Genomic DNA, 23,602 nt, shown 5'->3' with positions numbered 1-23,602 from the left:
GGATCCTCAACGGTAGCGAAAAACATCTCTGCTGGGTCAGCAGTCAACATTCATGCTGTAACAGCCTATTGTCAAAACATTGTCAACTAGCCCGTATTTTGCAACCCAGGACACTTCATGATCAAACAACGATAAAAAACAAACATGTATTCATGAGCAATGGGATCCCCAGTTGAGTGCAGCGGTCGATCGATCGCACCGAGACACTTTAGAACAAGCATCATCAGATGATGAATGGTAGCAAATTGCAGAGGTTGGTCAGAGCACCTGACAATGAGGAGCAGCCAGTCCGGCGCTCCGGCGCAGCCGCTGCTCGAAGATCCGCACCAGAACTACCAAACTCCCTGCAAACGTTGGAGAACACACATGCTTTTCCTAGCAGGAATGTCGGCCAGCAGAGCCCCTGAGTCTCCCCGTTGCTGACAGGGCACTGAAAGGAGAGCTCAGCTGGCCATCACATCGTCTCCCCACACCGGCGGCCCCGGTGTCCGTCCCACGCGCGGCCGCTGACCGCGGCTCCGCGTCACGGCCCGTTAGAGGTCCACAGTCTCGGTGGGCTCCAGTTTCAGCTCGGCATCCACGTCCATGGGTATCTCGGCGTCGGCGTCCCCGTCTCCGGCGCCCGACGAGTGGCTCAGGTTGGCGTCGAACGGCACCAGGCTGGCCGTGCGCTGCTCGCACGAGCTCAGGTGCAGGGCTGCGGCACACAGCAGCGGCCACAGTCAGTCACACATGGTACTCAGAGCGGGGGTCAAATGCAGATTGCTGCGACATACGGCCGAAGCGACAGGCAGTCACACATGTTGTTGTTGTTTATTGGGGCTTTAGGGCGCGTCGACTGCAAAGGTCATTTTGCGCCCAAGTCACACATGGAACTCAGTCAAGGTCAGCCATATACCAACCGCAGCAAAATCATCCTTTTCTAATCTATGATTTCCCCAAAATGCTCAGTGAGTCGCAAAACGCTGCAGTAATAGGACAAAGGGACATAATCATAATTAGGTGAACTATATCTTAGGCCGGTTCCAATGGTCGGCTTTGAAACCAACTATCGATCCCGCCTATTGATTCGGTGGCACACGTTTCCCCATGTCCCTGGCCGGCGGCTCTTTTACCCCCTTCTCTCTGCCTGTCAGTACACGCCGTCCCCTGCCTGACTGACCGAGCCGGTTGCCGCTGTCGGTACTGAAGCCGCACGGACAGTACATGGCCGCCTCCAGCAGCACCGGCTGACCCATGGTGAACACGGGCGCCACGCCCTTCGAGTGGAACACCCGCTGGTGGACCGGGTAGATCTTCTCACACGAGGTGGTGTACCGGCACCGCTTACACGCGTACACGCCGCTGCCGGAACACCAGTCGCGTCACAATGGATTAAAGGTCACCGGGACGCCGTCACGTCCGGGGTACGATCACTGGGGGGTCACGGCTACTAGGGGACGGTCGCTGGGACACAGTCATTGGAGGTCACCGGAGTCACGGTCACTGGGGTCAGGGTGACCAAGTCGCGGCCAGCCAACTTGGTGAGCGAAAATGGAACAGTGGGGTCAAGAGTACTGAACAGCACGCGCGGCGCGGCCGCAGATATCAGAACAATATGGAATAAATTTCAACAGAAATGGCTAGGTACCGCTAACTGAAGCCCAGAGGTGGAAGTGTGTGGCAGGCTGTGTGTCGGCGGCACTGGCCCGCCCGCCTCAGGCACATCACCGACACGCCCCGGCACCGACCGGAGCCAGCGCGCGCACTCACGTGATGTGCTTGGGGTGCGTGAGCGGCAGCTTGCACTCCCAGCAGCGGAACTCGCTCAGGTCGGGCAGCTTCACGTCCGACAGCGTCTCCAGCTTGTAGAAGCAGCCGCGCGTGTCGTCGATGACCGGCTGCTGCTGCTGCGGCTGTGGCCGCCGGCGCCGCGGCTTCCGGCTGGAGCCGGAGGGGCCGCCGGCGCGGCGCCGTCGACTGGAGGCGCCGCCGCCGGCCGAGCTGGAGGCGCCTGACTCCGAGCCGGCCCCATCGCTGGCCGTCTGGGGGCGGGACAGGGCCGAGGGGACCGTCACCTGGCGGGTCGGCGGCCACAGAGGCATCAGACAGCCGCTCAGACGGTGGCATAAATTGTCTGGAAAGGCACCATCAAGTTATTATAGCTGGCCTATATTGCCAAACTCGAATCATAGCTCAGGAACTCAGGAGATGTGGTAATTCGTTGATATTTATATCGAAATATTTCATGGCAAGACAAGTTGTCCTTAACCACCTTATCAAATGTCACAACCACTGACCACACCTCCCTTTTAAATCGTGTCGTACAAACGCACCACACCTCTCCGCTCAGCCCATGTCGGCTCACCGATTGGCGACCGGCGCCGGGCTGTTGGCGCTCCGTCCCGCCTGGCGCCGTACTGTTGGTGGCGCTCCGTCTCACCTGGCGCCGTACTGTTAGTGTCGCTCTCACCTGGCGCCGGTCTGTTGGTGGCGCTCCGTCTCACCTGGCGCCGGGCTGTTGGTGACGCTCCGTCTCATCTAGCGTCGGCGGTCTGTTGATGGCGCTCCGCCTCACCTGGAACCGGGCTGTTGATGGCGCTCAGTCTCACCTGGCGCCGGGCTGTCGGTGGCGCTCCGTCTCACCTGGCGCCGGGCTTTTGGTGACGCTCCGTCTCACCTGGTCGGCGGTCGGCGCCAGGCTGTCGGTGGCGCTCCGTCTCACCTGGCGCCGGGCTGGTGGCGGCGCTCTCACCTGGCGCCGGGCTGTTGGTGGCGCTCTGTCCCACCTGACGCCGTGTTTTTGATGGCGCTCTCACCTGGTTAGCGCCGGACTGTTGGTTGCGCTCCGCCTCACCTCAACTGATACTAAGCTAGATACTACTCCTAGATACTAAGCTCACATTCGCTGACCACGTAGATGCTACCGTCGCAAAGGCCAATCGTATGTTGGGGCTGCTCATGCGGAGCATGCAGGTGTCTAATCGCACACACAGAGTAAAATTCGACCCCGCTGCTACTCTAGCCGCCTACAAAGCACACGTGCGATCCGTAGTAGAATACGCAAGTGTTATCTGGTCTGGTGCCGCTGTTACTCACCTGCGTAGATTCGAGCGCCTTCAGCACCGATTTTTGATGTGGCTGGGTGCCATAACTCGGCCTTCATGTTCGCCGCTCGACTACCAGTCACTGTTAAACACGTTCGGTTGTGCATCTATCAAGGCCCGTCTGACTCAGTCTGATCTGATGTTCGCGCGTTCAGCACTGAGCGGCCGAGTAGACTGTGCCGACATCGTGGGAATGTTCCCGTTGTCTGTACCAGGCCGACGCACGCGACGCCCTGAGCTGTTTCACGTACCTCTTAGAAGTGGCAGAGTAGACTCGGTGAGGAGAGGCTTTTTGGTGCGAGTACCTCAGCTGCTCAACTCTCTCGTGCAGAGCAGTCCCCATACTGACTTATTTCAACCATCCCGGTCCTTAAAGGGACTATCCCACCTTTAACATGGGGTTTGAGTTGAGATAGCCAAGTTTGCGGCGAGGTTCAGAAACCACTATCTATCTAGGTTGCAACCCCCGCGGCCTCTTGGTGTTGAAGAAATTCGTTCCCTTCATTTGAAAATGGGCCTTGTACAAGGCCCTATCTTCAACATGGAGCGACAGTTAGTGTGACGTCACCTCGTTTAGTCATTCTGATTTAAATGGGTTTGTTCGTTGAAAAATCGCTTAAAACTTGGTCTGAACTTTGTTGTGGTGCCTACAGAGTAAAAAGAATCAGCTTTATGACAGTAATGTGGCCTGGGGAAGGAGGTAACTTTGGGCTGTGACGTCACATATTTGAAAGTTTGTGTTTGGAATATGGGAAGCCTAAGATGTTAAATGAAAAATTAATGCCAGAACCGTGTTCCTGGTCATCCAATCTATAAAGTCGGGCACAATTTAACTGGTTTTAACAACATTTTAGAAGGTGGGATAGTCCCTTTAAGATAGGATATAGTTCGGTTTGCGGGAAGTCAGGGTACCTTTTTGTGAGCATTTGCCAGCTCGATGGCGACTTGCTGTATTTTGTGCAACTTTTATGTCACATTTTGTGTTTTCCCATCAGCCTCGTGCTCGTTTTTAGGCTCTTTTTTAGACTTTACTTGCGTTTATTCTTGATATCTTTGCCATTTCAGCTGGATATCCGGTGGATGGTAACATTTTTTGTTACATTTTTTGTTGCTTTTCAAGCGCATCCTTTAACATGGGTTTCTATCATTTTTTATCATGCCCATATTTATGTGTTTTTCCACTTTTACTATCATATCCTCATGTAATTATTTATATATTTTATCTAGACTTTAGTACACACACGGATGTCCGTGTGTGTGTGTGTGTGTGTTTTTTTTTTGTGCTTGCGTGTGTGGTGTTTGTGTGGAGCTTTGACTGCAGCCGTAACTGGGCATTGGCCTGTGGTTGTTTTTGGAGAAATAAACAATAAACAATAAACTGGCGCCGGACTGTTGGTGGCACTCCGTCTCACCTGGCGCCGGGCTGTTGGTGGCGCTCAGTCTCACAGGGTTTGCGCCGGGCTGTTGAGTGTTGGTGGCGCTCTCACCAGACCTGGTTAGCGCCGGGCTGTTGGTGGCGCTCCTTCTCACCTGGCGCCGGGCTGTTGGTGGCGCTCCGTCTCACCTGGCGCCGGGCTGTTGGTGGCGCTCCTTCTCACCTGGCGCCGGGCTGTTGGTGGCGCTCCTTCTCACCTGGCGCCGGACTGTTGATGGCGCTCCGCCTCACCTCACCTGGCGCCGGTCTGTTGGTGGCGCTCCTTCTAACCCGGCACCGGCCTGTTGGTGGCGCTCCGTCTCACCTGGCGCCGGGCTTTTGGTGACGCTCCGTCTCACCTGGTCGGCGGTCGGCGCCAGGCTGTCGGTGGCGCTCCGTCTCACCTGGCGCCGGGCTGGTGGCGGCGCTCTCACCTGGCGCCGGGCTGTTGGTGGCGCTCTGTCCCACCTGACGCCGTGTTTTTGATGGCGCTCTCACCTGGTTAGCGCCGGACTGTTCGTAGCGCTCCGTCTCACCTCTCCTGGGCCGGGCTGTTGGTGGCGCTCCGTCCCACCAGGCGCCGGCCTGTTGGTGGCGCTCCGTCCCACCTGGCGCCGGTCTGTTGGTGACGCTCTGTCTCACCTGGAACCGGGCTGCTGGTGGCGCTCTCACCTGGTCGGCGGTTGGCGGCGCTCTATCTCACCCGACGCCCCGGGCTGCTGGTGGCGCTCCGTCTCACCTGGTCGGCGGTCGGCGCCGGGCTGTCGGTGGCGCTCCGCGCGCCCGACCCCTCCCTGACGGCCGGCGACGAGGCGGACGGCTCGGGCGGCTGGCCCGGGAACTCGGGCTGGCTGTCGGGCCGGGTGGCCAGTTTCTGGGGAGGGGAGGGGGCGGTCAGTCATCGCTGTCGGGCTGACTGGGCGGTTAACTCCATAACGCTACTTCACCACGATCACGCAGCACTTATGGGAATAGCTTTCAGCCCGTGCATCACTCATCGCAGACACACTGACAACATACTGTAGGCTCTGCCCGAACCTGCCATCTATGCTCTCTCCAGCTGGTACGCAGTCAGCGTGTCTGTATGGTCGTCTCACGACATACTCGCGCTCACCTGTTTCCGGGGTTTCCGCTTGAGGTCCATGGACGGACTGACAAGCACCTTCCGCAGCATGGTGATCAGCGGCCCCTCTGTAAGGACACGGGCCCGTCACCGACCGATTCCAGCGTAGAAACTAAAATAATTCTATAAATTCTTAATTAAACACACGTAATTTCCATCATACCGCACACCGCGAGCTCGTAAGGTGATTGCCGGTGCGCGCATATTCAGTCTGCACTGCAGTGTATCCCGATCTTATGCACTGCTGGGCCGTGCTGCTGCCGTGCCAGAACTCACCGCACTGCTGCGTCAGGGTGCCCAGGTGGTTGATCAGGTTGCTGAAGGTGCTGTTGGGGTCCCGGCCGTACCTCTCGCGCCAGGCGATCTCGGCGATGAACTGGCAGATGACGGCTGGATTCAGGAACACCAGAGACGCCTGCGGGCATACGGGGAACGATGGTCAAACAGAGACTCCTGGAGGACGGGGCAGGGTGTCAGACGTGGCTCACTGGGGGACGGGGCAGGGTGTCAGACGTGGCTCACTGGGGGACGGGACAGGGGGTCAGATAGGGACTCACTGGAGGACGGGGCAGGGTGTCAGACAGACTCACTGGAGGACGGGACAGGGTGTCAGACAGAATCACTGGAGGACGGGGCAGGGTGTCAGACAGAATCACTGGAGGACGGGACAGGGTGTCAGACAGAATCACTGGAGGACGGGGCAGGGTGTCAGACAGAATCACTGGAGGACGGGACAGGGTGTCAGACAGACTCACTGGAGGACGGGACAGGGTGTCAGACAGAATCACTGGAGGACGGGGCAGGGTGTCAGACAGAATCACTGGAGGACGGGGCAGAGTGTCGGACAGAATCACTGGAGGACGGGATATGGAGATGATAGGGACTCACTGGGGGACGGGGCAGGGTGTCAGACAGACTAACTGGAGGACGGGGCAGGGAGAGGACAGTGGCTCACTGGAGGATGGGGACAGCGGGTTAGACGGGGGCAGAAACACTGGGGTCAGACGGGCACAAACTGCTGGGCTCAGGTGGGATACGGCGCACGGGAGGTGAGCGATTCACGCAAGGAATCAAAGACACCGTGGAAACATCGGGTAGTGACTCGCACACCCAGTGACTGGAGGATGGGAGGCCAGAGCTCAATGTACTAACGACGGGAGACTGCAGGTCATACTGATACTGATGCCAGAGACAGGTTATGGGTGGCTGGTCAGGACAACGACAGAAAGTCGAGGAAAGCAGACAAGATAACTAAGCATACAGCATTGACATTAAAAAAGTATTGTCCCACTACAATAACTACCCGTCTCCACTGTACTGCCCGGCTTCCTCCGGCGTCCAGCCAAGTCCTGCAGGTCTCCGCCGGCTGCGGCCTCACCTGGAACATCCTGGGCATGCTCCTGCGCAGGTAGTGCATGATGTTGCCGCTGATGTCCTTGCTGGCCGGCGGCGCGTTGGCCACCTCCTGGAAGTGGGCGCGGAACGGCTGCGGGCTGATGCTGTGGTCGAGCAGCAGGCTGCTCTCCGCCTGCACCCAGTCCTGCACGGCGCTCACCACCGCCCGGATGCGGTTCTTGATGCGCGGCTCGAAGCCCACCATGCGGATCTCGCCGGTGGTCTCATCCTTGACGCCGAGCACCTCCACCTGCGGAGAAACGGGGACGAGCCGTGAGAAAGGGGAGACACCGGGCATCCCAACCTGTGGAGAGACGGGGAGACACCGGGCACCTCCACGTTTGGGGAGAGACAGGGGAGGCACCGGGCACCTCCACCAGTAAAGTAATCTTGCCTCCACCTGCAGAGAGACAGGACTGAGCCGTGAGCGCTGAGAGAGGGAAAGCACAGGGAGACACGGGAACGAGCAGTGAAAAGGGCGAAACGCGGAGGGCGGGGCAAGATGAGCGATAACTTCACTTGGAACAAAATGGCTGGCAGTGCGGCCATCATTTATGTCAAAAAGTTACGTAACAATCAACAGCCACCTAGCAACGTCAACACTGCTAACTTGCTCGCCCGAATCCGATATACAAAATAGAGCTGCCTTGTAGAGACTGGTAGCACTGACCTTGACGTTTTTGTTGAGTCCGTCGGGTCCGGAGGTGCCGAGCGACACCAGCCCGACCTGGACGACGCGTCCGCCGCCGCCCAGCTGGCCGGCGGGCTCCTCCGTCTTGAGCATGCAGACGGCGCGCAGCAAGCCGTACACCTCGTCCACCAGCGCCGGCCGCACCTTGAGCCACTGGATGACGTTGTGCAGCGGCGTCTGGCACGACCAGTGGTACATGAGCTTCAGCACCTGGACCGGCAGCGTGTTGGTGCCGCTCAACCGGTTGGCGTCGAACAGCGAGCCGTAGTGCACCGACAGAAACTTGGGCCGGCAGCAGTTCTTCACCCACACGTAGCCTGCCGGAGACGGATGGTGAGCACAGTCAGAGCGGGCACCGCGGACACAGTCACAGTGGCTGACAGCGGACACAGTAGGAGCGGTACGGCGGACACAGTAGGAGCGGTACGGCGGACAGCGGGCACAGTCAGAGCGGTACGGCGGACACAGTAGGAGCGGTACGGCGGACAGCGGGCACAGTCAGAGCGGCGGAGCGGCACTGCGGGCACAGTCGGAGCGGACCGCCGCTACGCTGGCAGCAGGCGCATCGGAAACCAACCGGCACCTCATTCAAACACAATTCCTTAGGAACCGGCTTCTTTAGGGGTTCATATAGCCACCCTTACACAATACACACCTGTCCTGCACCAATGTTCCCAAATGTGCCTCTTTGGCAAATGGCAAGTGACACCTTGGCAAAGTGACACTTATCGACCGGCTTTTCTATATGAACTGGGCCCAGGTCCTGTCGTGAAATGCATCAGTTCACCGGTTGGAAGTCTTCACACCAGATCAGATTGCTCCGAACACGAAAAAAAAATGCTGTCTGCCCCCTTCGGCCCTGATAACTTGACTCAAGGCCTTACTGAACTCGGACCAGTGTGTCCCCACTGACTCCGGACGGTACCCACTCTAACCTACGGACTGGACCAGTTTGTCCGCACTGACTCCGGACAGTACCCACTCTAACCTACGGACTGGACCAGTGTGTCCCCACTGACTCACCTCCGGACTGGACCAGTCTGTCCGCACTGACTCACCTCCGGACTGGACCAGTCTGTCCGCACTGACTCACCTCCGGACTGTATCAGTTTGTCCCCACTGACTCACCTCCGGACTGGACCAGTCTGTCCGCACTGACTCACCTCCGGACTGGACCAGTCTGTCCGCACTGACTCACCTCCGGACTGTATCAGTTTGTCCCCACTGACTCACCTCCGGACTGGACCAGTTTGTCCGCACTGACTCACCTCCGGACTGGATCAGTTTGTCCGCACTGACTCACCTCCGGACTGGACCAGTTTGTCCGCACTGACTCACCTCCGGACTGGACCAGTTTGTCCGCACTGACTCACCTCCGGACTGGACCAGTTTGTCCGCACTGACTCACCTCCGGACTGGACCAGTTTGTCCGCACTGACTCACCTCCGGACTGGATCAGTTTGTCCGCACTGACTCACCTCCGGACTGTATCAGTTTGTCCGAGTCGGTGAACATGCCGAGCCGCAGCTGGCGCGGCTGTCCGTCGAAGGTGACCGGGTGCACGGGACAGTACTGGACGGCGCGCACCAGCCGCGTCTGGATCAGCCACTCGGTGAACTGGCTCGGCGTGTTCAGCAGCACCTTCTTCACGCGCTGGTCTGTGGGCCGCCGAGTGGACGGGGCAGGGGTGTCAGCAGACGGCACAACAAAGACGTACCCCCGCCACCCGTCAGCAGCTCGCACCGCAGACGGCACAACACAGACGTACCCCCGACACCCACCCCGCCGCCCGTCAGCAGCCCGCACCGCAGAGTACGGCCGAACACAGCGCACACACCATCCCACAGCTGACGTACCGCCGCCCCCCCCCCCCCCCCCGCTGCCCGGCCGTCACCCGGCGCCCCCGCCTGCGTACCGAGCATGGAGCGGCGCGCGCTGTAGCCGGCCTTGTTGGCCGGAGTGAGCGCGAACGGCGAGCGGACCGTCACATGCAGCGCCGGATACGTCTGCGCCTGCATCTCGCGCGCCTCCTGGTCGGCAGGGGGCGGCTCGCCGTCCGCCGAGCCCGCCTCGGACCGCGCCGGCTGGAGAACACCCACCGGCACATTCACATCTGCCGGACACGGCACCCGGGCGTCAGACACGGCACCAGAGCGCCAGACACGGCACTAGGGCGTCAGACTCGGCACCAGGGCGTCAGACTCGGCACCAGGGCGTTGCACACCGTCACAGGGGGGGGCGTCAGAAATGGTCACAGGGCGTCAGAAACGGACGCATGGCGCCAGACACGGCACCAGGCCGAAGTCAGACACGGCAAACCGAAATCAACTCATCAGTCAACATAATGTGAGATGGGATTTGGAAAAGACAAAACCTTATTTTCGAACTCGCCGTTCTAAAATTTCTGTTTAAGTTAATGTGTTCATTAACTGCACACATGGTGTGAAGGGAAACACTAGTAGGTTGTCAACTCTGGGCCAAACAGTATCAGCAACTGACGGTTCTGAAAGTTGACGAAGTGTCAGCTTTTCGGCGGCGCGCGCACTCACTCATGCCGGTGCGGACGGGTGGCGGAACGGACTCGACGCGCCGCGACGGCCGCGCCACCGGCCGCGCCACCGGCGGCGGCGGCGGCGGCGGCGGCGGCGGCGGGGCGGCCGGCACCGGCGCCGGACTGGTGTCCACCGACAGCTGGGAGGACGGCGCCGCGGCCAGGTCGCGACGCAGCGAGATCCGGCCCGGCCGCGGGATCTCCGAGGACACGCTCTGCCGGCCAGCGGTCACATCAGAGCAGTGGAGCACAGGCCGGGGAGAGGGAACGTCCAACTCTGCGGTAGCAGGCGACATCAACAAACAAACTGAAAGCACAGCACATCAGGCGACACGTAGCAGGCTGCCTACTATGAACGTCAAACCCCTTGAGACCCCACTTTTTGCGATAATTTTTAAATGCGTCAACTTCCGTTGACAATATTCTGGCAATGTATGTTTCAGAACCTGCCGAAACTTTTATTACTAAGGTATTTTGACGCCAAACGATTATGGAAGGTACTTCTCATTCACTCGTAATGCTAAGGTCAATTCAGGCCCGGGCAGAGGCTTGTGCTCGGCTACACTCGAGCCCCGCCACCAGCGCCATCTGCTCTAAATGCCATCTACCAGCGCCCGCTACCGCCAGGCTACCGCTACCAGCTACCGCCCACCATCAAGCCTGAATGGAGCGAGAGACGCGAGTGAACGGTCGCCGGGCAAGGAGCGCCGGAGGGGTAGGGCGGAGCTTAGCGCTGACGTCATTGCGTGGCTCCGCCCCATGAGCGCGTAGCCTCTACCCAAAGAGCAGATTCGTTCCGTGAAATTTAGCATTACGAGTGAATGAGAAGTACCTTTCATAATCGTTTGGCGTCAAAATACCTTAGTAATAAAAGTTTCGGCAGGTTCTAAAACACACATTGCCAGAATATTGTCAACGAGAGTTGACGCATTTAAAAATTATCGCAAAAAAGTGGGGTCTCAAGGGGTTTGACGTCCATAGTAGATGCCGTGATACATCCTTAGATTAAGTAAGCACCGCAGCTAGTAGACATTAACTGTTCAGTTGGTACAGGCCACCGCTTAAGTGATGTGAGGCGTCAGTAATGGTTAAGCTTTGCATCTGTATATTAGGAACAATTCGTCAGACTACCATCATGAAACTTGGAACGTAGCATACAAGTGCCACCATCCTTGGAGCTGCAAGCTCATCTTTTGCTGCATTCCACTAGATCACTCCGTATTTAAAAAGTCAAAGCAAAAAAAAAAAAAAAAAACACACACACACACACACAAACACACATAAGCACCATGTGTTTGTTAATGTGCTGATGTGTATACCATATATGTACCGATTTCGGTACGAAAGAAACCTGTATTATTATTATTATTTATTATTATTAATATTATTCTGAAACCATCTGTTGAGATTGGCAGAAACTAATATTACTTTAGCAGTGGGTTACACCGATTGAGAATGGTGAGCAAAGCTCTCACTTAGAAGTTGGTGACCAGCTACGTAATAAAAAGTTACGCTACCACATTTTCAATAGCCTACACCACAATCTGCGTTGGGAATCAGATGACCCAGGTGGTCCCGTGCCGGTGGTCGGCGCGGCGCCGCGACACCCACCGAGATGGCCAACGGCCGGTCCTCGGCCAGCGGCAACGGCGCGCTGGCCGCCGGAGACTTGGGCCGCGCCGGCGCCGGAGCCGGAGGCGGAGGAGGCGGCGGCGGCGGCGAGGGCGGCGGCGGCGGTGACGCCGGCGGCGGCGGGGAGGGGGAGGGGGAGGGCGCAGCGCGCTCCGGAGACGGCGCGGCGGCGAGGTGACGCGCCGGCGCCGCTGGCGGGGCAGCCACAGCCACTGCCGGAGCCGGGGCCGCCACTCCCCCCAGCAGACCTGAAACAGAACAGCACAATACGCTGAATGGGCAGCTCGTAAACGGCTCTTGGAAAACACAACCAGACAACAAAAAGATATTGCTTTCAAAATTTTACCAAATGTAAATGAAGTGTGCCAAAAGAAGTTATTTTTGAAAGGGTTGAAATTCACACCCCTATTCCACGACAAAGAACAGAAAAAACACGTCGCGTCTCGATGCGTCTCGTAACGGCGCATACGCTCCTTTTCGCGAGGCTCTAGCTCAATTAGGTGCGAAACGGCGAGGGGGTCGTACCAACCAACCAACCAACCAACCAACCAACCAACCAACCAACCAACCAACCAACCAACCAACCAACCAACCAACCAACCAACCAACCAACCAACCAACCAACCAACCAACCAACCAACCAACCAACCAACCAACCAACCAACCAACCAACCAACCAACCAACCAACCAACCAACCAACCAACCAACCAACCAACCAACCAACCAACCAACCAACCAACCAACCAACCAACCAACCAACCAACCAACCAACCAACCAACCAACCAACCAACCAACCAACCAACCAACCAACCAACCAACCAACCAACCCATCTGAACCAACCAACCAACTAACCAATGTATAAAGTAGGTATGTAGAAAACGGCGAATGTGTGTACACAAAAAGGGTTCCGCGAGGGATAAGCTACAAGGCTAAAAACAGCTAAAAGCAATACCTGTATCAATTATCAAAGCACAATAATCGATACCGAAACAATTTGGCTCAGCATCAATGTGTGCAGGACAGCTATGGAAGATAAACGAAGATAAACCAAGCTGAGGACTCATAAAGCCTGTAAAAGTAAAACTTACTATTGGCTTTTCTGACTGCATCTTCATATGCCTTTTTAGACTCTAAGAAGCAGTCCATTTGCACTTCTGACAGGTCCTCCACCTCACACTCCATAATGAGTGAGCAGGTGTCATCGTCCGCCTGATTGGCACCCATCGCTTCTTCCCTAGAGGAGCAGCTCACCTGCAACACAATCAAATCAATATCATCAAATCAGCTGGGCAAGCAGCACAACTCAAACAGCAGCCTCAGCATAGGTACACTCATTGCTAAAATACTGTACATAAGTAAATCTTTCCTTTGCAGATCTCTCTAGCCTGACCAACAACTCACAAGACACACATCACATGTGTTCTTTTGTATTGGATTGATATAGTAGTCCTTCACCAGTAGGAGTCAGGAGATGCTTTTTCACTCTGACTTCATCACAGAAACTTGTCTCTCTCAGTTTAAACTCATCTGATCCACACTGGGTGACTCACTCTCATTATGAAGGAATCTTTGCTGATGCCATCAGCTGCTCAGTCAGGTGACCAACTCACATCGACATCACGAGGACGCTGGTCCTTCAGGAGGTCAAACTTGTCTTCAGGCACTCTGCGTTCTTTGGGGCACTCGCACTGACTCTGAAACTTGCACTTACACAACGCTATGTCAAACAGCTCGTGCAATTTCTGAAGGGCAGCTTTCTTATGCTCTCTGTTTGGCCTCCCGATTTTCCGAGCTACTTGGTATGCACCATAACACTTCTTTTTCAGTAGTCGTTTGATAAATTTCAAGTTATGGATAGGTATTTCTTCACTTGTCCATATACTAGCGACTTCATCCGCCACTATAGCGAATATGGCATTGGTAGGATGATTTAACTTTGACTCTACACACAACCACTTGATGTAGCCGACAATATCAGCCTTTGTTGGCAACTTTTGTTGAGACAGAGGCGCAGGGGGCCCAGTAACAAAATCATCAGACAATTTATTTTGTTTGCTTCGCATGCTTTTCAGCCTATGCTGATACCAATACAACTGTCAACAGTAAAATTCCCTGCAAGTTTGTGACTTAAGTCTGTTTTAATGAATTGCAGCCCTCACTGTAAAAAAATGAACACAGCATGATATTTTTTGAAAGAATGACTGGGAAAACTGGTTGTAATTGTATTTGTATTAATGGATAATCAACAACAGGCTTGCATTCAATGATAGGTGAAGTCAGACAGTAAAATTAATGATAAATGTGCTATTATGAGAATGTCCAAGCATGAAGCACCATTAAACCCAAAGTAGGGCCTAGGGGAGAGAGGTCATATTGCGCCACCTTAGGGATATCGGCCTATTGCGGCTAAAGTTGACCAGCTGTCATGTTTGATGATATCTCAAATTGTACCTCAGTTACCAGACTGGAAAACATCCATACACTACGCCAGACGCCCGTGAGACCCTCTTGCGCCGAAATTCGGCGCAAGCGATTTTGCGCTGAAATTTCTGCATGATTGGCGCTGAAAATTGGGTCCATATTTGTGCCAAAATCAAGCCATTTTTATATAGCACATGTGCATATGTGGATGCACACATCTACCAATCAAGGCTATATCAACCAGACAGAGCATTTCGGGGCTTTGGACGCTCTCCCATGTTTGAGCGTCAGAATAAGTATTTCCACGGAAAGTGGAAACCCAATGCCTCAATACGCTTAGCGCAGTGCGCACTGTAGCGTCGTGCCGTGAAACAAGACTGGAGCCGGAAGTTCCGGAGCCACAAAAATCGGCGGAGCAGTGTGTTCGAGGCTGGCGGGAGCCAGCGAGGGCCGGGCAGTGAAGCAGCACATGCGCTGGCACATCAGCCCCATCAGCCTCTTCTCAGCACACGGCGCAGAACGGCACCGCTTGTCTCTGGGCACTGCTGGTACGCCGCGCAGTGGGCAGCTGATTCGGTGCACGTACAGCGTACTGGATCGTGTGGCCCCAGTGGCCCGCTCTCATCTGGTGCACCGAAACAGCGTCCTCCTGGTCCTATACGGGGATGGGGCAGCAGTGTGCTCCCGAGGAGTGGCTTGAATAGTGACTCGGACCAGTTATCGCGCCATTGATACGAGGCGGCACAATGAACCGCCCTGGTTAGCAAGCAGGCGTGTGAGGGCAGGATGGCCCCTTGTTTCAGTTTCGCAGGGCGTCCGCACTCCGCACTCTCATTCCCGTCAAAACCGCAGTGGACATGAACTCACTGCAGTACCCATTACTTAACTACGCTCTGCGATGTTCAACAAGGTCTTCCAAGCCTATCTCCACGCCGAGGATTGAGGCCTCACCTGGGCGGCCGCTCCTCTGCTGACTGCTGAGTATAAGACTCAGGGCGGGTCACCAGTTCAAGCATGCGGCGACCGGGGCTGGGACGTCTCGTCCCGAAACCTCTCCAGAGCCGACTGCAGGGTGAATCTGCTGCTAGACTAGATTGACCAGCATGCCAACTAAATTGGGTGATTGCCTTTCGCCGAAAAATCTGCAGCCACCCTGCACTGAAAAATTCCGCCGCCGCCATGCGCTGAATATGACACATGCGAAGATACGCCGGACGTGTGCGGAAATTTTCGGCACAATCCCGCCAGGCCGCCACCACGCCGGACATATTCAGCATAACATGCATTTTTTCATGACCCTGATCCTACTTTGGCCATGTTTGACCTGAAACCAGATTCAGCATTTGTCGCTTCGCATTACCCATGCGCTTTGGTTTGCAGTCTTTTCGTGGTTTCAAGCTTTCAAACATGTAATATGATGTTGCTCCCTTGCATTAGGGTGGATGTCAAGGCCACCTGTAGGTACCTCTAATCCCTGACCCAACCTAAACAAGGCCATTTAACCGAAAATGTCATTACAGTTTGATTTCGATTTACCCCCGGTATCACGGTACCGTAAACCGGGGTGACTTTGTATCACTTTTGACCAGTATGGTACAATATCTCCTATATCACTTGAGATTTCACTCTCGAAACTGTTTCCTCATACCAATTGGACAATTCTCTATCTAACTGAGTACAATAAATGTCTTGAAATTTATCATAAATATTTTATTTTTTAACAAAAAAATTGATCATTCTCACCCAGAGGTCAGGGTGACTATGATCACTACATTAAAATCACCTTATATGTGCCATAGGAGCCCTCAGAAGGGGTTTGTGTGATAAACTTACATGTTTTAAATAAAAGCAAAGGCTTTGCTTGACATAAACTCAAACATTTTACAGCAAAGCTATGAATCATTGAGGTATTAAAATAAAGTTGCATGCTCTGGGTCTACACTCACATTACAGAGCTATAAGTAGCAAAATTGGCTACTTTAACCTCTGACTTCAAGATTAAGTAGCAGTCACAGATGTCCTAAGCCACAGGCTACCTGTTCTACATCACACTTTGTCTGCTGGTGGCTGTGGGACTGCTTGCCACACTGCTCATGCCACTCCCAGTCGATTGTCTTTTTTACTTCCCATTGACGCTCCAATTACCACTGAGTAGAGCAGCTCAATGCTCATCCTCCATCATCAGTATCAAAGCCTTTCCTTTATCTTTCTTTATCTGGGTCTTTCTCATCTTTACCATTATTATTGCTGGAGATGCTAGCGAATTTATACTTCATGCCAATGACAACAAAAAAACAAGCTGTGACATCAACATGATTATTCTAACTGGGACCCAAAGTGTCTGCTATAATGCTTCATTGCTTTATTTAATCATTGGCATAGCAAATACAGTTCACAGCAGCTAAATCAAAATGAAATGCTCATTTGAGGCCCGAAATTGGTCTATGATCAAAGTCACCCCGGGTATCATTGTCACCCCGGTTTACGGTATATAGTGAACTTATCATGGAGCCAAATAAAGCTTAGACAACCAGAAGCCCAGAGCCGACACCAGATCAAGGAGGAAATCGTTCAGTGTTAGGGTCGTCAATGATTGAAACGGCTTGCCTCAAACGGTCGTGGACGCTGCTTCTATTGAGCAGTTCAAATCAAGACTGGATGCCCACTGGGCAAACATCAGGTACAAGATACCTGATAGGAGTTAGAAAGATCAAATTGAAATATGTCAAGAGCTCGATGAGAACGGTTCCCTACAGGCCAAGTGGCCTCTAAATTCCGATCAGGTAAGGTAAGGTAGGTAAGGTAAGGTAACCAACCTTCCTCCTCCAACCTCTGGTCCAAGATTCTTTACACCTCTGTCTGCATATTTACGATACTTACCCTCCGTCTATCTCTAAATCACATAGCCTTGCTCCAGTCCAAACCACTGAGCTCTATAATACTCCAAACTATATATATAGCCTTGCTCCAAACCAGGGGGGTACGCTCCGGCTGTTTAGCATTACGAAAAATGGTGACAGACGTTTGTGGAGGATTGTCGACGAACTCTTGTTCCGCGAGCAGTACTTACACGCTAGCGGAAAATTCACCAATCAGCGCTCGGCAGTACTCGACGCTGATTGGTCCGACGCTCGTGACGAAATTGCGGGGGACCGCAGTTATTCTCTATGGACCCGAATAGGCTTTTGGATTTCGGAGGAGTTTCTTTAAAATTATATGCTGTTTGGAGCTGTTTTCGAGTTGAAATATATTTCTTATGACTGTTAGCTATATAATGACACCATAAAATCATGATTTTAATAAATATTACCGATGTAATATCGGCCGAAAAGACATGCTGTCATGGCACGGACTGCCCTGCGGCTGATGTGGGGCCCCTAGTGCCAGCGTATGGTAATAATGGGTTGACGAAGGGTTATTGGAGAAACTTAGAGCCCCTTTAGCATTCAGTATAGGGTCATCAGAGGCCGGGAATGTCCATCAGGGGTCTGAGTAGGCCTGTCATAGGGGCATACATGACACATCATGGCCCATGGGTCAATGTAGATCCATTAGGGGCCGTTGAAGGGCCATCATTGTTCAGCGTGGGCTCGCAATTACCTCTGATGGGCATATGCCGTGCCCCGATGGACTAACGCTGGCCCCTGATGAACCATCACCAGCCCCTGATAGGTCTACAAAGCCCTCTGCTGGGTCCAAATTGGTCACTGATATGCCCAAATGGGCCACTGAGATACCCGTACAACATCGGGCACATCCCCTGACTGCACCTGCTGGACCAATGCCGTCCCCTCATGGGCCCACCACAGCTCTTGAATGACCTTTTCAAGTCCCCTGAAGTGCCTTTATTGGCCTAAATGGCCCCTGATTGACTGATGTGGTCCCTATTGGTCCTATATGGCCCCCATGAGCCCTCAACGTCGGCCTAGACAGCCTTACATTATATGCCACTGGGCCCTGTTGGGTCAGCACCGGCCCCCGATAGGCTTGCACACTGGACCCACCGGGCCTATACCGACCCATGAAGGGTCTATGTCGAACCCTCACGGACCTCCGATGACCACACGCCGACATGTGTGGCCCCATCAGCAGTGGTCCGTCTATCCCATGTACTTACGGTCTTTTTGGCCGATGTGACACCGGTAGTATATAGAATGTCATGATTAAATGTCGTTATTACACAGTCAAAAGTCACAGAAAGAATATCCAAGCTCAAAAATGGCCTCAAACCCAACAAAAACTGGTATAAATCCCCTTCAAAAGCCGTAAGTCTATTAAACGCCATAGGGGAATAGCTACAGTCCCCCGCAATTTCGTCACGAGCATCGGGCCAATCAGCGTCGAGTATTGCCGAACGCCGATTGGTCGATTTCCGCTAGCCTGTAAATGCTGCTTGCGGATATAGTTTTGAACAAGTGAGGGTCGCGGCTACTAATTATCGCTTGTCACCACTTTTTCGTCGGGAACGTTCTACCTGGTTTATATAGCCTTGCTCCAAACCAAGGACGCCGGTGAAAACAGGGCGCCGGAGGGCATGAGATATGGCACACTGCCATATCCAGTCACGTGATCTCTGGTGAAGTTTTCCTTCCTAGCACCATTCGTGACGAAGGATTCGAAGGAAGTTTTACCTTACCTTACCTTACCTTAATGTTGGCGGGACTATTGGAGGCCAGAGGCCTATTGGACCCGATCTCGTCGAGCTCATGCGGTACTCTTTGCTCAAACTCAGTTTATGGTAGGGATATCGTACATACGACTCGACCAGTGTCTGTCAAGGAGGTTCTTGAACCCATTCAGGGTCGGAGCGAGAACCACTTCAGCCGGCAGCGAGTTCCAGTCGTTGACCGCACGTACGCTCCAGTGGTTTCTTCGTACTCTAGTCAGAGCTCTTGGTTTGGCCACCTTCATCGTATGACCTCTTGTGCTTGCCGATGGAGCAGCCTGGAAGAAGTCTTCTTTCTTCAGGTTCAGAAGACCAGTCATGAGCATGTAGAGCATGATGACGTCTCCTCTGCGTCTTCTGTAAAGCAAGGACGGCAGCCGTAGCCTGCGCAGCCGCTCCTGATACGGGAGATGCCGGATTTCAGTGACAAGTCGCGTGGCTCTGCGCTGGACTCTCTCCACCAGTCGTTGATCTTCTTTGTTGAAGGGGCCCCAGATGATGTTGCCATACTCTAGGTGAGGTCGGACCAGGGTCTTGTAGAGGACTGGGAGAGTCTCGGAGTTGAGTAGCTCAAAGGAGCGTCGGATGACTGCCAGAATCTGGTTGGCCTTGCTGATGGCAACAGCAGCATGCTTCTTGAACTTCAATTCCTCGTCGATGAAGATGCCCAAGTCTTTCTCTTCTGTCACCGCTGAGAGTGGCTCCCCCAGAAGCGTGTACTGGAACCGTGGGTTACCTCTCCCGAGGTGAAGAACCTTACACTTCTTCAGGTTGAAAGGGAGAAGCCAGGTCGCTGACCAGTTCGCTGCGGCTACTAGGTCGAGTTGCAACTGGGCGCCGTTCGCGTCAGTAGGAGCCTGAGGCGGTTGCGACTGGTTTGGGCCGTACAGTTTTGCGTCGTCCGCGAACATGGCGATGTGGCTCTTGACACATTCTGGGAGGTCGTTTACGTAGATGACGAAGAGCGTCGGTCCCAAGACCGAACCCTGTGGGATGCCGCTCATGACAGGGCCTCGGCTAACATGTTAACTACTGGGGCAAATGCCCCAGTAGAGTCGAGGAATGCCCCAGTAGTGGTCAGGCTTTGCCCAACCTCCACAAAATGAGAATATATCAATATTGACGTACATTCTTTCATTCGGGAGCGGTTGAAGACGTTTGTGGCAAGAAATCAGGGGCGGCGGAAGAGGGAGTGCACGGTGTGCAGCTGCACCCTCAATTTCCATCCAAAAACATAGGCGTACAGCCCACCGCTAAAGTAATGTAGGGTTTTACCAATCTCAACGATTGGCTTTGACTGGCGATTGTTTAATGCGGAGTGATCGAAAAGAAGATGTCAATAGCTAAAATTGCAGCTGCAAGGGTGACGACTGACGATACATATAAGCTACATTCAAAGTTTCATTGTAGTCTGACTAATCGTTCCTAAGCTTCAGAAGCAGAACATACCCATGACTGAAACCGCACATTACTTCTGCTGTGGACTGTACATTAGCAAGCATATCTTTTTACACCCCATAATCCATCTTCGTTCGAAAGAGCGTCAAAAATAATGACGAAATTACTTGAGCCACTTTTTTGGTGAGGTCAAAGGTCAGGTCATGGTGAAGGCCAACTTTCGCCGATTTTCAGGTCGAATATCGACAGTTTACAAGATGCCGACGCTTAACTCGGGAACCAATTAGAGCTACAGCACCGCGGAAAAGCGCATTTGATAGCCATATTAGCATGCTTTCTGGTTATTTCTCTTAGATTTGACCTAACGCCAACGGTTTTGCCTGCAAGGGGCAAAAACTACTAAAGACGATTTTGGGGGAACAGTTTTTCTGCAATAACTTTTGACTCATGCTTTGCACGAGCCAAGGCCCAATGCAAGCGCTTTCTTTTATCCGACATCGTGTTCCTCTCGTCAAGACGCATCAAATTAACTACAATTTGACCTTGAAGGTCAACTTGAAAATTCGACCTCAGGTTCAAGTCATGATCTGACCGGAAATTGTCATGTTGCATATCAGTCGATCTGCATCGTCTAACCAAACACATCTAAGGCATTTTCATCGCTCTAGCATGCCTCTTTCAAAAGTTATTCGCGAAAAACTGTTAGATACCATTCGTGAACTGAGATGACCTCAGGGGCATAAAAAAGGGTCACGGGTGCTATTTTCATGTTCAGTGTGTCAAAGTCACGTACAGTGTTTTATAGTGTTTAGAATAACTTTCGTCCAAAAGAGGTGGTTTTGAATTTCTCCCATTGACTTATAATAGATCGGTCGCAAAAGTGAGCTGACCTTAGGTCACCGATATGAAAATTCCGAGATATAAATTTTGTACATGCTGTTGCCCTTATCAATCGCTGAAAGTTTCAAAGCGATCGGTCACTCGGTGTAGCTACGGCATACATGGAAACATTTCATGAGGTGAGGTCACTTGAAGTGACCTGGTAACCTGATCTTGAATGACCTTGGTCTGAGATTTTTACAACACGTGTAAAATTGATGGGTGATGGAGCGCCGCCGTTTTTTAGATATCCGCGAAAAACCGCAGGAAAAACCGCAGGTGTTCAAACACCTGCGGCCCCCCCCCCCCTGCTGGGGGGCCCCCCCAGCAGGGCGCCAACACACTTTGACGATTTGCCCCAGTAGTCAAAATTCCTTAGCCGAGGCCCTGGCTCATGACAGGGTGTTGAATCGAGGTTGTTCCATTGATCGCCACTCTTTGACCTCGGCCAGTAAGAAATGCCTCAATCCACTTGAGCACCGGGCCTCGGATTCCGTAGCCCTTCAACTTTGCAAGCAGACGCTTGTGCGGAACAGAGTCGAAGGCTTTTCGAAAGTCCAGGTAGGCAATATCAATATGCTCTCCACTCTCCAGCTGCCGAGTCCAGTCTTCCAGAGTAGAGAGGAGTTGGGTTGCGCACGACCTCTTGGGAAGGAAGCCATGCTGGGCATCGTTGAGCTGCCCGGTCTCCGTGAGGAACTCCATGATTCTGTCTCTGACTATGCCCTCCAGCACCTTCGAAAGCACGGATGTCAGGCTTACAGGTCTGTAGTTTGCTGGTTCCAGTCTGCAACCACCTTTGAAGATTGGAACAATAGTTCCCAGTTTCCACTCGTCTGGAAGAGAGCCGCTATCAAGGGACTTCTGGAACAGAGAGCAGACGGGAGAACTGATTGCGGTCGCGAGCTCTCGCAGGACCCTCGAAGGAATACCATCAGGACCAGGGGAGGTGGAGGTTTTGAGGCCCTCTAGTCTGCGCTGAACCAGTGCAGGACTCAATTCAACACGCTCTAGTGTTCGTCCTTCCCATGGAGACGCCAGGTCAGGCATGTTCGAACAGTCCTCCACGGTGAAGACACTGGCAAAGAACTCAGCAAGCACGTCCGCCCTCTCCTGATCTGAAAGTGCTAACGAGCCATCAGCCTTTCTGAGGTTTCCAATGCCAGGCTTAGTTTTCAAACGTGAGTTGACATATCTCCAAAAAGGCTTCACGTTGTCTTTGAGCAAATCAACCAGAGTCTGTTCAAACCTCCGCCTCAACCGCCTGGTGAGGCTTCTCAGGTCGTTACGCGCGCGGACAAAACGATTGTAGCACTCCACGTCTCGAGTTCTCACGTATTTCTTCCAGAGCTTATTTTTCTTATTTCTTAGAGTCCAGGCTTCTCTTGTTACATAGATGTTCTTCCTCTGATGGGATCGATGAAGCGGGATGTTCTCTGTCATCATCACCTTGATGGTCTCGGAGAAGAGCTTGCAGTGTTCTTCCAGCGGGACCGACTCTAACGAGGCCCACGACACGCTTTGGAGGTCATTCACCATCTTTGCATAATTACCCTTGCTTAGGTTCAACTTGGCTGTGTGGTTGCCTGCTCCAGGTGTGTAGCAGTGCAGCTCGAACCATAACACCTCATGGTCGCTGTTCCCGAGAGGAGGGAGGTGAGTGATTTCGGATATCATGCCCTCCTCATTAGAAAATATCAGATCCAGGACGTTGGGGGTGTTACCATGTCTGTAACGTGTTGGTCGCTTGACATGCTGGATGAGGAAGCTGTCTCGAACCGCCTCCAGAAACGCATGGGCCGGGTCAGACGGTGGACCAAGAGACATACAACAGCTCCAGTCAATAGAATTGAAGTTGAAGTCCCCCATAATGACGAGGTGAGATGGGTTAGCTCTTGTAACTTCAATGAGAAGGTCGCAAAGCATCGTTGTGGACTGACAGTCGCTGGAGGGGCTACGGTAGATGCCACCTAGGATGAGCTCATCGGAGCCCCCCAGTCGTACCTTCAGCCAGAGTTGCTCTGAGAAGTCATTTGAAAACTGAACTTGGGTCACACATAAGTGCGCAGCCACAAAGAAGCATATTCCTCTCAATCCTGATGACCCCAATCGAGGAGCTGTTGGTTCAAAGCTGGTGAATGTCACATAACCAGGTAGAGCTAACTGGGAAGGGCTGATGGGCAGGGACTGGGCTTTGGGAATGACTTCTGTTATCACTATGATGTCAGGTCTAGTACCGGCGATGTACATACTCAGTTCATCTCTCTTGTTCAGGAACTGATCTGCATTCGTGTATACACATGTTAAGCCTGCCTGGGCCCTCCCCGTCCTGCCCTCAGTCAG

At 53.5% G+C, this 23,602-nt stretch overlaps 1 protein-coding gene across 3 annotated transcripts; it reads right to left on the bottom strand.

The window, feature by feature from the left end:
* Positions 1-132: 132 nt before the first annotated feature.
* Positions 133-17,288, bottom strand: LOC122377454. 3 transcript variants are annotated; one of them, XM_043357708.1, is made up of 14 exons: positions 17,197-17,288; positions 12,984-13,146; positions 11,872-12,140; positions 10,259-10,475; positions 9,625-9,822; positions 9,188-9,367; positions 7,689-8,026; positions 7,002-7,268; positions 5,900-6,038; positions 5,615-5,691; positions 5,240-5,374; positions 1,753-2,024; positions 1,163-1,344; positions 133-697 (listed from the first exon to the last, which is right to left on the bottom strand). In XM_043357708.1, the coding sequence occupies exons 2-14, from the start codon at positions 13,117-13,119 to the stop codon at positions 534-536; spliced, it is 2,574 nt and encodes an 857-aa protein (XP_043213643.1). In that variant the 5' UTR covers positions 13,120-13,146; positions 17,197-17,288; the 3' UTR covers positions 133-533. The 3 variants fall into 3 exon arrangements, with proteins under 3 accessions (XP_043213643.1, XP_043213473.1, XP_043213556.1); XM_043357538.1 differs by lacking the exon at positions 17,197-17,288 and adding an exon at positions 13,506-14,365; XM_043357621.1 differs by lacking the exon at positions 17,197-17,288 and adding an exon at positions 13,446-13,466.
* Positions 17,289-23,602: the final 6,314 nt, after the last annotated feature.

This window comes from Amphibalanus amphitrite, unplaced genomic scaffold, assembly GCF_019059575.1.
Source record: "Amphibalanus amphitrite isolate SeventyFive unplaced genomic scaffold, NRLGWU_Aamphi_draft 000000F_arrow, whole genome shotgun sequence".
In the NCBI taxonomy this organism is placed as follows: domain Eukaryota; kingdom Metazoa; phylum Arthropoda; class Thecostraca; order Balanomorpha; family Balanidae; genus Amphibalanus; species Amphibalanus amphitrite.
Note: the sequence above shows the minus strand (reverse complement) of the source record. Positions and strands in the feature narration are given on the sequence as shown.